Raw genomic sequence first — 13,589 nt, forward strand, 5'->3', positions numbered from 1 at the left:
TCTGGTTCTCTCTCTCTGGTTCTCTTCCTCTGGTTCTCTCTCTCTGGTTCTTTTCCTCTGGTTTTGTCTCTTTGGTTCTCTCTCTCTGGTTCTCTCTCTTTGGTTCTCTTCCTCTGGTTCTCTCTCTTCGGTTCTCTCTCTTTGCCTTCCTCTCCATCCTCTTCTCTCTCTTCCTTTTTTGGGGAGACTTTCTGGAATGGAAAAGCACCCTCAGCCATGACGAACCTCCCAGCCCACAGGGTCCGCAATCAGTGTGTGTGTGTGTGTGTGTGTGTGTGTGTGTGTGTGTGTGTGTGTGTGTGTGTGTGTGTGTGTGTGTGTGTGTGTGTGTGTGTGTGTGTGTGTGTGTGTGTGTGTGTGTATTAAGTGTGTATATCGGATCCTCTGTCAGTGCCAAGGCGTGTGTGTGCTTGCCCAGCCAAGCCTAGGGACGCCAGAGTCAGGCGATCTCTCAACTCGTCTCCACATACAACACACACACACACACACACACCACACACACACTCACACACACACTCATACACATACACTCATACACACAGCACAGACACACGCACACACCACACACATACACACACGCACACACTCACACACCACACATACACACACACTCATACATGTACACACACCACACACACACATACACTCATACATGCACCACACACACATGCACACACACACATACACTCATACACACAGCACAGACACGCACACACACCACACACTCACACACACCACACATACACACCACACATACGCACCACACACACACACACAGGCATAACCTCCCCCCGTCTCTCTCTCGAGCTGTGGGGCTCTGAACCAGCTAAGCCAAGCTGGGCCTCCTCCATCCATCCATGCCTGGGGAGATCCTCTCCAGACGGAGCCGTGGTGCTGCTGAGGATCCCGGTGTATCCTGTGTATATACTCGCCGGTCTGAACACACACAGACACACAATGTGACTTCGTCCACGTTATCTGCTGCGGTTGTGCGCTAACCTTAGCCGTCTGACAACGTGGCCACACTAAAGATGAGATAAACCCAAACTGATAAGCTTTAATGGTGCTGTACTGACTGGTGACCTCTAACCAGCGGACCTGCAGCCATAAGGCAGATGTGCTCAGCTCTGCAGTAATTCTGTCAAGGGTTCCAGTTAAAAAGTAAAAGAAGTAGAAGAAGTAGAAGTATTGGGGGCACATACATGAAGAAAGAGAGGGATACTTCCTGTGGTTGATGCTGATGAGACCACCAGAGCCAGAATCACTTCAATCACCAAATACAGCATAGTACCACAGTATAGTGCGTTATGTGATAGTACCACAGTATAGTGCACTCTGTGATAGTACCACAGTATAGTGTACTCTGTGATAGTACCACAGTATAGTGCACTCTGTGATAGTACTACAGTATATCCAAAAGAGTTGAATCGAGTGCAACTGGACTTGGTATATATCCGTGAAGATGTTTCGCCTCTCATCCAAGAGGCTTCCTCAGTTCGTGCCTTTCTGACTAGACCAAGCTAGTCTGACTGGCTGGTGATGAAACTCAGAATTTATCCTCTTGGATAGAATAAATTCTGAGTCTCATCACCAGCCAGTCAGACCAGCTTGGTCTAGTCAGAGAGGCACGAACCGAGGAAGCCTCTTGGATGAGAGGCGAAACGTCTTCATGGATATATACCAAGTCCAGTTGCACTCGATTCAACTCCTTTGGACAACCATGACCTGGATGAATGAGAACATTCACAGACATACTACAGTATGGTGCATTATGTGATAGTACTACAGTATAGTGCATTATGTGATAGTACTACACTATAGTGCATTATGTGATAGTACTACAGTGTGGTGCATTATGTGATAGTACTACACTATAGTGAATTATGTGATAGTACTACAGTATGGTGCATTATGTGATAGTACTACACTATAGTGCATTATGTGATAGTACTACAGTATGGTGCATTATGTGATAGTACTACACTATAGTGCATTATGTGATAGTACTACAGTATGGTGCACTTTGTGATAGTACCACAGTATAGTGCATTATGTGATAGTACTACACTATAGTGCATTATGTGATAGTACTACACTATAGTGCATTATGTGATAGTACTACAGTATGTTGCATTACGTGATAGTACTACAGTATAGTGCATTAGGTGATAGTACTACACTATAGTGCATTATGTGATAGTACTACAGTATGGTGCATTATGTGATAGTACTACAGTATGGTGCATTATGTGATAGTACTACACTACAGTGCATTATGTGATAGTACTACAGTAAAGTACATTATGTGATGGCCTTATGCGATAAACATGTAGTCGTTTGGCTTGATGATTTTTGGGATTGATTGAAAACACACACATGCACATATACACACACAACACAACACAACACAACACAACACAACACAACACAATACAATACAATACAACAAAACACAGCAACGTTCTACTGAAGACAACACAATGCAAACATTATTCACCCCAGCAGCAAAATACAACACAATACTGACAAGAAAACATACTATTAGCCTATCATCTGAATGACAGATGATAGACCTTCGTCAGCTCGATTTTTATATTGTAGTTTTTGTTCATTTAACTCAAAAAATATTTACAAGTTAAGAGCTTCAATTAATTAATTAATTAATTAATTAAATGTTAACGTTTGTGAATTTCAATCACATGTACATTTGATCACATAAGTCTAAAGTAAAATATTACATTTCAAGAGGGGAAAATGTCATATTTTACATTAGAGTTGTGTGATCAACTTGGATGGAAAACTCACATGTAATTGAAATACATAAGCTTCAAATTATGTGCTTAAATATATATATTAAATATTTATATATTTTATTTTTTTTAATTTAATTGATTTATTTTTTAGTGTTGACAGCAGAAGCCACTGTCGAGATGTGGCTGTCTTAAGTAGCCCACAATGTGGGACTTGGTCAGAAGTATGCTGTCCAGTAAGAGCCAGAGTTCACTGTCCCTCCTGCCAGGACTTCCGGGTTGGGGAGTGGGCAGCGCAGTTCATTAGGGGTTATCCTAATTGCGTGTAATTATGGTTTTGTTTCATATTCATGTGAGAACATTGCCGTTCTGTCCAGTCTACCAAGACAAACGACGGAACGGAGCGGGACCGGCTGGGGAGGAGGGGGGCGTGTCCCGCGCTGCCGTGTGGCGGGGCGTTTTAGACTTCCCAGCCGCCTATTGGTGCGTCGCGTTACGGGGGGGGGCGGGACCGACGCCTCACAAATAGAAACCTCACGCTCTCGCGCGGTACACAAGACTCGAGGACGCTCTTCTGGGAACAGCCGCCGCACGAGCAGCACTGGTGAAAAGTCGCGTTGTCCGTCGGCGCGAGCGCATAATCAGACACGACAGGCCGTTGTTTTTGTCATCGCTTTTGACCTCAGCGGTCCCGGTCCCGGTCCGGAGGAAGAGTTATGGATTTGGTGTGGCTCGTGTGCGTCGTCCTGAGCATCAGTACTTGGCTGGTATCTGCTGAGCGACACAGCGTCTACTGGAACAGCACCAATCCCAAGTGAGTTGTGTTGACTGTGTGCGCTCCGGTTGTGTGTCAGTACTTGTCACTGTGCGTGGCTTATTTCTTCTTCTTCTCCTTGTTTTTTGGTGGTGGTGGTGTGTGTGTGTGTGGGGGGGGGGTTATACCACCCCCACGGGGGGTCCTGACTTATTTCCTCGTTGCCGGACAAACGTGCAAACTTCCCTCGCGATCAAAGGACCCCCTTTTTGCCCCGCGTGCGCGGTTTTGTTTTCTCTCGCGTGCACGTACCGAGTCGCGCTCGCGCACTCGTGCCTCTTCACCTCGTTTAACGGGGTGGTGGGTAATTGCGGGCGTTGTTGCACCGGGGCGTAAAAGGCGAGGGAGCGGGGGTAGGAGAGGTTGGGAGCGGGGGTAGGAGAGGTTGGGAGCGGGGTAGGAGAGGTTGGGAGCGGGGGTAGGAGAGATTGGGAGCGGGGTAGGAGAGGCTGGGAGCGGGGGTAGGAGAGGTTGGGAGCGGGGGTAGGAGAGGTTGGGAGCGGGGGTAGGAGAGGTTGGGAGCGGATGGTAGCAGAGGTTGGGAGCGGATGGTAGCAGAGGTTGGGAGCGGGGGTAGGAGAGGTTGGGAGCGGGGGTAGGAGAAGTTGGGAGCGGGGTAGGAGAGATTGGGAGCGGATGCCCAGACAGACGGACAGACGGATTCACGCCTATATTTAACCGCAATACGCGGAGCCAGACACGCGGGACCGGGAATAAATAGACCTGACAGACTGGCAAGTACCAACTTGGCCAGAGTCTGTCGGGGGTCTGGGGCTCTAGGCTGCACAAGTGCGCGCGCGCGCGCGTGCCGATGTGTATGGCAGAGAGAGAGAGAGAGGGTGAGAGACAGAGAGAGAGGGAGAGAGAGAGAGAGATAGAGATAGAGAGAGGAAGAGAGACATAGAGAGAGAGAGAGGGAGAGAGACAGAGAGAGAGATAGAGAGAGGGAGAGACATAGAGAGAGACAGAGATAGAGAGGGTGAGAGACAGATAGAGAGAGGGAGATAGAGAGAGGGAGAGAGAGAGGGAGACAGAGATAGAGAGAGAGAGACAGAGATAGAGAGAGGGAGAGAGACAGAGATAGAGAGGGAGACAGAGATAGAGAGAGATAGAGAGAGGGAGAGAGAGAGAGATAGAGAGAGATAGAGAGAGGGAGAGAGAGAGAGAGAGAGGGAGAAAGAGGGCGATAGAGAGAGGGAGAGAGACAGAGAGAGGGAGAGAGAGAGAGAGACGGAGATAGAGAGAGGGGGGGAGAGAGAGAGGGAGATAGAGAGAGAGGGGGAGAGATGCGCCAATGCTGATCACGGTGTCGTGGGTCCGATATGAAACGCGAGCCGACCACTCAAGTCGAATCGATGAAGCTTGACAGGCGCGCGGGAGTGCAGCGCGAGCTATCGAGCTCTTAGCGTGGACTCGAGTATACGGATCTGAGGAGACCGTGTAGCTTTATTATAGCGGGGTGACAGACAAAGATACCCCCCCCCCCCAACACACACACACACACACACACACACTTTTTTATTTTTTTTGTGGTCGATTAAAAACCACCCCGAGACGGAACAAGGGCAAAAGCCATTACGGCCTTTTAGTCTCGCGCTGATTAAATCACCCGGTCCGTAAATGACCTCCAGCAATGACAGTTAATGTGGGTAAAGCAGCTCTGTTACGAGGGACGAGCAGCTGTCCCCATGACGACGGCGGGGCGGGGACGGAGCGTGTCGCCCTCCGTCCCCTCCGCCGTGACGTGCGTGCTGGTTAGTGTGCAGGTGACTCAGTGACCCCCGGTTTACCTGTCTTGCACAAGCCAGTCTGAGTTACCCCTGAGTCACGGCAGACGGGGCCTCCGGGAGGGGGGGGGAGGAAAACAGCAAAGGGGGAGGGGGGGGGGGGGAGGGGGACCGGGACTAAAGGGAGTTAAATGCGAGGCCGTCTTCTTTTGGGACACTGGAAGAACGCAGGGTTTGAGTGGAATTGACGTTATAGGGCAAGTAATAAAAGCTGATGCAGACCAATGTGGGTCTTTAATCTAGGATGAGAATGTACACACACACATATATACACACACAGACACACACACACACACACACACACAATACCGGTGGTCTGGGACGGACTCAAGTCTTGTGTCTGTGCCCTTTAATCCGGCACTGGACTATTTTTTGCTGTCAAATGGGAGTTGCGTAACCACAACAAGAAACACAAAAATATAATGTAACACTAATCCTGTCCGCTTCACACACGCACGCACGCACAACAAACACAAACGTGCGCCATCTCCCTCTTCCAGCCTTCTGGCGGCTTCTGGTGTCACGGTGTCGGCGCGGAGCGGGCCGGAGCGGGCCGGAGTCACTGCACCACTGCCAGCACACTAATAGCTGCACAACTGCTTTGATGGAGGCCTGGTCACACACACACACACACACACATATATATATATACACATACACAACTGCTTTGATGGAGCCCGGTCGCCCTCTTAATGTCAAACACAAACACACACACACACACACACACATATATATATACACATACACAACTGCTTTGATGGAGCCCGGTCGCCCTCTTAATGTCAAACACAAACACACACACACACACACACACACACATATATATACATACAAACATGCACAACTGCTTTGATGGAGGCCCGGTCACACACACACACACACAGACAAATGCGTACATGCACACACACATAAATACCCGCACATGCATATGCATACAACACATATGCACATATATATTACACACACACATTAACACACACACACATATATACATACACGCACATGCACACATGCGCACACATGCATATACACGCACATGCATATATATATATATATATATATGTACACACACACACTCACACAGCGAGAGCGATAAATAACACTGAAGTTTCTTAAGTCAAAATATTAATAATAATAATGATTGACAATTAATAATAATGATAGTAATAATAATATTAATAGTAATAATAATCATAATAATAAAGATATTCATAATAATATTAATAATAATAACGATCGTAATAATAATATTAATAGTAATAATAATCATAATAATAAAGATATTCATAATAATATTAATAATAATAAAGATAATAATAATAATGATAATAGCAGCTGAGAAGGAGCCATATAACTGGATGACCTCTTCATGTCATGGTACTTTTATCTCCCCATCACGTCATCCCATTTGTCTTTCTGCTTTTTAAACCCCTCTGTATCACCACCTCCTCCCCCCCTCCCCTCCCCTCCCCCACGTTGAGTCTTCTCCATCCTCCTCCGTCTCCACTGCCCCAATGCTTTCCTCCATTTTCAGAGCCCACCTCGGCCCACCTGCCTGGGCCGAGGTCAGTCAGATGTCGGGTGGTGTCTGTTAGCTCAGCTGATGGCGGGCGGTGGTGGCGGGGGGCGGGGCCAGCTGAAGGTGGTGGGGGGCGGGGCCAGCTGAAGGTGGTGGAGTGTGTGGGCTGGCGGGTGTGAAGTGGTTTGTCAGGGCCAGCGGACAGCGGGCCAGATGGCAGCGGCCTGCTCGGTGGTGATGGGGAGGACCCCGGTCTGATCCGCTGACTGGAGGGATGTGTCTCTCTCACTGTACATGGCCGACCCGTGTGTGTCTGTGTGAGTGTGTGAGTGTGTGTGTGTGTGTGTGTGAGTGTGTGTGTCTTTGTGTGTTTTTCACAGACTCAGCCAGTGTGACTTAATGATTATGACTTAATCCCTGGCCTTAGCCCTGCAGGGATTTCGCATCTAGGGATGGCGTGTGTGTGTGTGTCTGTGTGTGTGTGTGTCTGTGTGCGTGTGTGTGCGTGTGTGTGTCTGGCCTGTTTTCCTTATACTATATGACAGGTGGAGAGACATGTTTTTCTCAGTCTGTTCCCGTCTTGTTTTTACACAACTGTCTGTCTCTGCCTGTGTCAACACATGTTTTGTGTGTCTGTGTGTGTGTCTGTGTGTGTGTGTGCGACTGTGCTGTTGAACTTGTACTCACCCTAACCCGCAGCTTAATCATTAGTTCTGGCTAAATTCCTTCTCGCTGGAAGAGTGGTAGATGTTGTCGAGGCCTAGGGGACGAGGCGTTGGCACGTGACTACAGCGGGGCGGGGCGGGTCTCGATACCGCGGCGTTACGGTAACGCCGCGGTATCGAGACCCGCTAGAGGTGTGACTCACACACGCGCACTCTTGGGGACGAGAGGGGGGCTTGTCATATGATAATATTAGCTGCAGCCACATTCCATCCCCCCTGTTACTATACTCTACCCTGTCAGCTGTGTGTGTCTGTGTGTATCTGTGTGTGTGTGTGTGTGTCTGTGTGTGAGTGTGTGTGTGTCTGTGTGTGTCTGTGTGTGTGTGTTTGTGTGTTCCTCCCTCTGTCTGTACCTGTCCATTCCTCTCTCCATCTCTACTCCCTTTCCTCTTCTAGTAACTGGGCCAGTCGCCACCCAACTCTCTCTCTCTCTCTCTCACCCCGTCTCTCTGTCTCTGTCCCTCTCCCCCCCCTCTCTCTCACCCCCTGTCTCGCTCTCTCTCTCTCAGTCCGTCTCTCTGTTTCTGTCCCTCTCCCCCCTCTCTCTCTCACTCGCTGTCTCTCTCTCCCCCTCTCGCTCTATCTCTCTTTCCCTCTCGCTCTCCCTCTGTTTCTCTCCCTATCGCTCTCTCTCACCCTCTCTGTCTCTGTCCCTCTCTCTCCCCCCTCTCACTGTCTCTCTCTTTCCCTCTCGCTCTCTCTCTCTCTCGCTCCCTATCTCTCTCTCTCTCGCTCCCTATCTCTCTCTCTCTCGCTCCCTATCTCTCTCTCTCAGTCCGTCTCTCTGTCTCTGTCCCTCTCTCCCCCTCTCTCTCACTTGCTGTCTCTCTCTCTCACCCTCTCGCTCTCTCTGTCTCTCTCCCCCCCCCCTCTCTCTCTCTCTCACCCTCTCGCTCTCTCTGTCTCTCTCCCCCCTCTCTCTCTCACTCACCCTCTCGTCCTCTGTCTCTCTCTCCCTCTGTCTCTCTCCCCCTCTCTCTCCCTCGCCCCTGCCCCCACTCTGTGTGTGTGTGTGTGTGTGTGTGTGTGTTACTTATATTGGGGGGTTTTTCGGGGTTGGCTGTTTTGGGCTCGGTGGTGGGCCATTACAGGAGCGTACTCCACTGTCTCTCTCGTCCCTTATCGGTGTTTGATCGGCGCTGCTTTCATCCGCCTCCATGATGAGGTGAATTCCTGTGCTCGGCAGGCCGCTCGTCTTGTCTGTAGCCGTCCTCATCCAGGCTCCGCTGTAACCCAATATTCTGTTTATCTGCGTCTGTCTCTGTCTCTGTCTGCCATGCTCGTATTGAAGTGGCTGGGCCTGCCCAAACCCATATCTGTACAGCGGCTGGGTAGGGGGGTACGAGGGGGGGGGTGGACTGGGGGTGATGGTGGCTGTTTATCTCTCCGCCGACTCTCCGCGCTGCCATGTCTCCCCTCTAATGAAGCCACCCTCCCCCCCACGGCCCGATGAGGCCGCCCCACCCTGAGCCGTGTCCCGTCTGCTGGCGGTCTCTAATCTGGAACGAGATTCCAGCTGGCCTGTAATCCGACGGGTTGACCCATAGACCCAAAATCATCCTGCCGCCGTCTTAACCCTCCATACAGTTATGGCGTTGTGATCCCTGGCGTACTGCTAGCTTGATTGCGTCGGCTAACTCCTGTATAGGTCCGTGGGGGGGGGGGCAGGTTGAGCTAGACGGTAAACCTATAGCTGTTACGTTATGGCGGCCGCGTGCAGGATCACGCGGGCCGTAATCTCCCAGCTGGACCCGGCCCGCATCACGACGGTCGCTGGCGGCTGGCGGAGGCCGTCTCCAGGCAGACCGCCGGGAAGCCCGTTGTTTTGCTCTCCCCGCCGGTTCAGCCACGTCCGTGACCGTAGGAGGGATAGTGTGCAGTCTGCTGATGACGTAACGGCCTTTTTACCCAGCATGCACTTCTCCGGACACGTGTGCGTACCCCTCATGCGTCATTTACCCACGCTGGGACCCGTGGACAGCGGGATTCTCAGGGTTTGGCGAGTACTTTAAAATCTGTGTTTCACGCACTCGCACACACACACACACATACACACACACACACACACACACACACACACTTCATACTGCCCCCCCCCCCCCCCGCCACCGTTCTCGCTCTGTTCTTCCTCTTGTCTTCTTATCGGGGGTCCAGACTTCCTCCCCTCTTCCTCTGCCTGCTCACTCTACCCTCTCTCTCTCTCCCTCCCTCTCTCTCTCTCTCTCTCTCTCTCTCTCTCTCTCTCTCTCACTCTACCCTCTCTGTCTCTCCCTCCCTCTCTCCCTCCCTCTCTCTCTCCCTCCCTCTCTCTCTGTCTCTCTCTCCCTCCCTCTCTCTCCCTCTCTCTCTCTGTCTCTCTCTCCCTCCCTCTCTGTCTCTCTCCCTCTCTCTCTCTCTCTCTCTCTCTCTCTCTCTTACTCACCGGCCTTCCTCTGTTTGCCCCAGTAGTTTTCCACCGAGTGAGCGTTGCCCTCGCCGTCTCTCTGTTAACATTAGAGAGGCCTGCCTTTGCTCAGCCTTATCACAGGACGTGTATGTGGGTTCTCGTCTCGTTCACAGCATTTCAGGCATAATTTAGCAGCGCCGGCCGCACATGTCTCACCATCGCCCCCTGTAGGGCAGAACTGGTAACACTCATAAAAGCATTCTGTGTTTCTTATCCTGACTTCTCCGCTGAAGTTTGATCGGATCGATAAGATTTGATTTTTTTTTCTTCTTGATATTCTCGAGGAAGACCGTTCAGAGGGGGTGACTGACACGCCGACGTGTGTGTCTGTCTCACACAGACACACACGCAGGTGTATTTAGTCTCGGGGCCCGGGCAGGCGGCGCCATAGCAAACCAAGCAGAACATCGTGCGGCCCTCCTCTATTCACCACACACAGAAAGGAAGGCTGGGAAAAGGGGAGGAAGGGGTCAAAAGAGTGGGGTGAGCGAGGAGTGGCGTTTACTGGGGGGGGGTGTGCAAGCAGGGCAAACCGGGGGGGGTGGGGGGGGTAAAAAAAAGAAAGGGGATTGTGTTGAGAAATTAGCCTGGATGAAGAGCTCTGCTGTATGATGTCAGCTCGAAGACGGCGGGCAGAAGGGGGAAGAGCGGGACACGCGGGGGGGGGGGGGTGTTAATTTAGAGGGAATAATGGCGAGACAGACGGAGGGAGGGGAGAGGGGGACAGTGATGGACGAGGGGAGGAGGGGAAATTTGGGACTGAATAAGGGAAAAATGGCGGGGTTGACATTTTTAAATGCTCTCGAATCCGGCTAAGGCCCGTGGCGTTCCCAGCGTCTCAACTGACACATGCGCGTCGCCCGTGTGGAGCAGCCACACACACACACAGACACACACACACAGACACACACACACAGACACACACACACACAGACACACACACATGCACGCACACTTGCAAAGTTGACGGCTATGAGAAGTGCGGCGATGTGTGCAGGGTGATGATCCTGCAGGGTGGAGGGGGGTATTAGTCTCCTGGTATTGCTGCCCTGTGGGGTGGAGGCAGGCAGGTAGCATCCCCACCGCACCACCCTGGAAGGCTGACGACACAGAGCCGGGGGCGGAGGCCGACCACAGCGGAGGCCGACGCAGACGGACTCTTTACGTGTCTATTAGACGGGCTCTAACGGAGCAGGCCCCGCTCGCCAGCGTCTGGACCCGTTAGCGCCGCTCACAGCCCCTCGGCCGTCCGCGGGCGGGGGCGGGCGGTGGGGTGGGGTGGGGTGCGAATCCGCCACCCCGCGTCAAATTAATAGGGTATTAAGTGCACCGCCTCAGGAGCGAGTGGTGTGCGAGCGAGCGTGAATCGAGAAATTTGACGAGGCCCGTGATGCAGTTAAGTGTCCAAACCACACAACCTCCCCCCCGACCCCCTCCCCACCCCTACTCCCCCCCCCCCCGCCCCCCAACCGTTGTGACATTCCTGCATGTGCAGTCTCACTGCTGATTACCTGTGGAGCAAATGGCAGAAGAATGCATCTGTGTAGTGTTTTACTGGCGCTGACTCGGGGTGTGTGTGTGTGTGTGTGTGTGTGCGTGTGTGTGTGTTTAACCGTGTTTAACAACTCCCCCGGTGCTGAGTCAGTGGGGAGGGTGCATGAGAAGTTGCGACCCTGAACAACTAACCCCGTCAGCTCAGGGGCCTAACGCGGAGGAGGGGGGGGGGGAGCCGGGGGAGCCGGAGCTCTTCTGTCAGCTCCTTCCCCCCCAAGACTCACTGACAGCTAAATGGGGAGGGGGGGGGGGCAAATGGAGAGATAGCAGGGGTTGTCAGGTGAAAATTTTGGGGGGAAAAGAGGAACAGGCACCAGAGGTAAAGAAAGGGAGGGAAGGAGAGGAAGGAGACGGGAGAGAGGAGAACAAAGACTCGGTGGCGCGACTTCAAAGTAGCAGCGAAGAGAAATGTGTTAAATAACTCACTTGCTGTCATAAAGGCAAGCAATCAAACCATTGTATTACAATACACGCACACACACATGCATGCACGCACACACACACACATGCATGCACGCACACACACATGCATGCACGCACACACATGCATGCATGCACGCGCACACACATGCATGCATACACACGCACACCTTGCAGATTGCTGCAGCAGCTGTGTAGTGAGGAATGATCTGTTCACAGGGGAAGGGAAGAAAGACTGTGGTCACCTTCAACCCTCCATGTTTACCCACACCTCCATGTCTCAAACACACACACACACGCGCGCACACACACACACTCACTCACTCGCATGCAAACACACCAGAGACTCCGCTGCGCCTTGATAAACAGATGTTCTCATTGAGCTCCGGGGCACGAGATGCCCTAAATAAGGGTCTTTGGTCTGCAGAGAATCCCTCTCTCTGGTGCATAGACACACACACTCGTGCACAGACACACACATATACACACACACACACACACACAGATACAGCACACCTGGCTGTCTCACACATGGCATACCTATCACGCCAATGCGACTTTCACTCTCCCAAGAAGTGTCAGTCAGAGGAGGAAGGACGGAGGGGAGAAAGACGAGACCATCCCTCAGCCCAGAGCTCTGATGGCAGAGCGATACACACAAAGCACAAGGAGGGGGGGGGGGAGGGAGGGAGGGAGGGAGAGGGAGAATCTGTAAAAGGAGTAAGGAGGGATCAGTCTGTGCAGATAACATACACAAAGGTACACACACACACACAAGTCAGAGCGGTGAGCTCTCCGTGGTGTGTGTGTGGGGGGGGGGGGGTAGGTAGGTAGAGGGGTGGAAGGGGGGGGGGGGCCCTGGTAGCCTTCAGGGTGTGTGTCTTTGGGGAGGGGTAGGGTATAATTACACCCCGTTCATTGCCTCTCCTTTCCTTTTCGAGGGAACACATTTGCCCCAGACCCCCAACAACTTTTAATTAACCAGGCCTACGGATGAAGATTGTGTGTGTGTGTGTGTGTGTGTGTGTGTGTGTGTGCGTGTGTGTGTGTGTGTGTGTGTCCCAGGAGGAGGCGGTGAAGAGGGGGAGAGAAAGGCAGAGTTTTCGTTCCAGCGTGACGGTGAGCTGTGAATGAGATTAGACAGAATCTGTTTGTTGGCTTCCAACGAGCCGGTGTTCTCCAGAGGAGGTGGGGTAGAGCCGGTGTTCTCCGGAGGAGGTGGGATAGAGTCAGTGTCCTTCAGAGGAGGTGGGCTAGAGCCGGTGTTCTCTAGAGGAGGTAGGCTAGAGCCGGTGTTCTCCACAGGAGGTGGGCTAGAGCCGGTGTTCTCCAGAGGAGGTGGGGTAGAGTCAGTGTTCTCCGGAGGAGGTGGGATAGAGTCAGTGTCCTTCAGAGGAGGTGGGCTAGAGCCGGTGTTCTCTAGAGGAGGTAGACTAGAGCCGGTGTTCTCCGGAGGAGGTGGTCTAGAGCCGGTGTTCTCTGGAGGAGGTGGTCTAGAGCCGGTGTTCTCCAGAGGAGGTGGGCTAGAGCCGGTGTTCTCCAGAGGAGGTGGGGTAGAGCCAGTGTTCTCCAGA

At 52.1% G+C, this 13,589-nt stretch overlaps 1 protein-coding gene across 1 annotated transcript in view; it reads left to right on the forward strand.

Moving 5' to 3' along the window:
• The first annotated feature begins 3,320 nt into the window (after window positions 1–3,320).
• efna1b (ephrin-A1b) overlaps window positions 3,321–13,589 on the forward strand; it is a 19,352-nt gene continuing 9,083 nt past the window's right edge. The window contains exon 1 of the mRNA XM_056286522.1: window positions 3,321–3,564. Within this exon, the coding sequence (XP_056142497.1) occupies window positions 3,467–3,564 (98 nt within the window). The 5' untranslated portion in view covers window positions 3,321–3,466. The remainder of the gene's footprint in view (window positions 3,565–13,589) is intronic.

Source organism: Lampris incognitus, chromosome 9, assembly GCF_029633865.1.
Source record: "Lampris incognitus isolate fLamInc1 chromosome 9, fLamInc1.hap2, whole genome shotgun sequence".
Classification (NCBI taxonomy): Eukaryota; Metazoa; Chordata; class Actinopteri; order Lampriformes; family Lampridae; genus Lampris; species Lampris incognitus.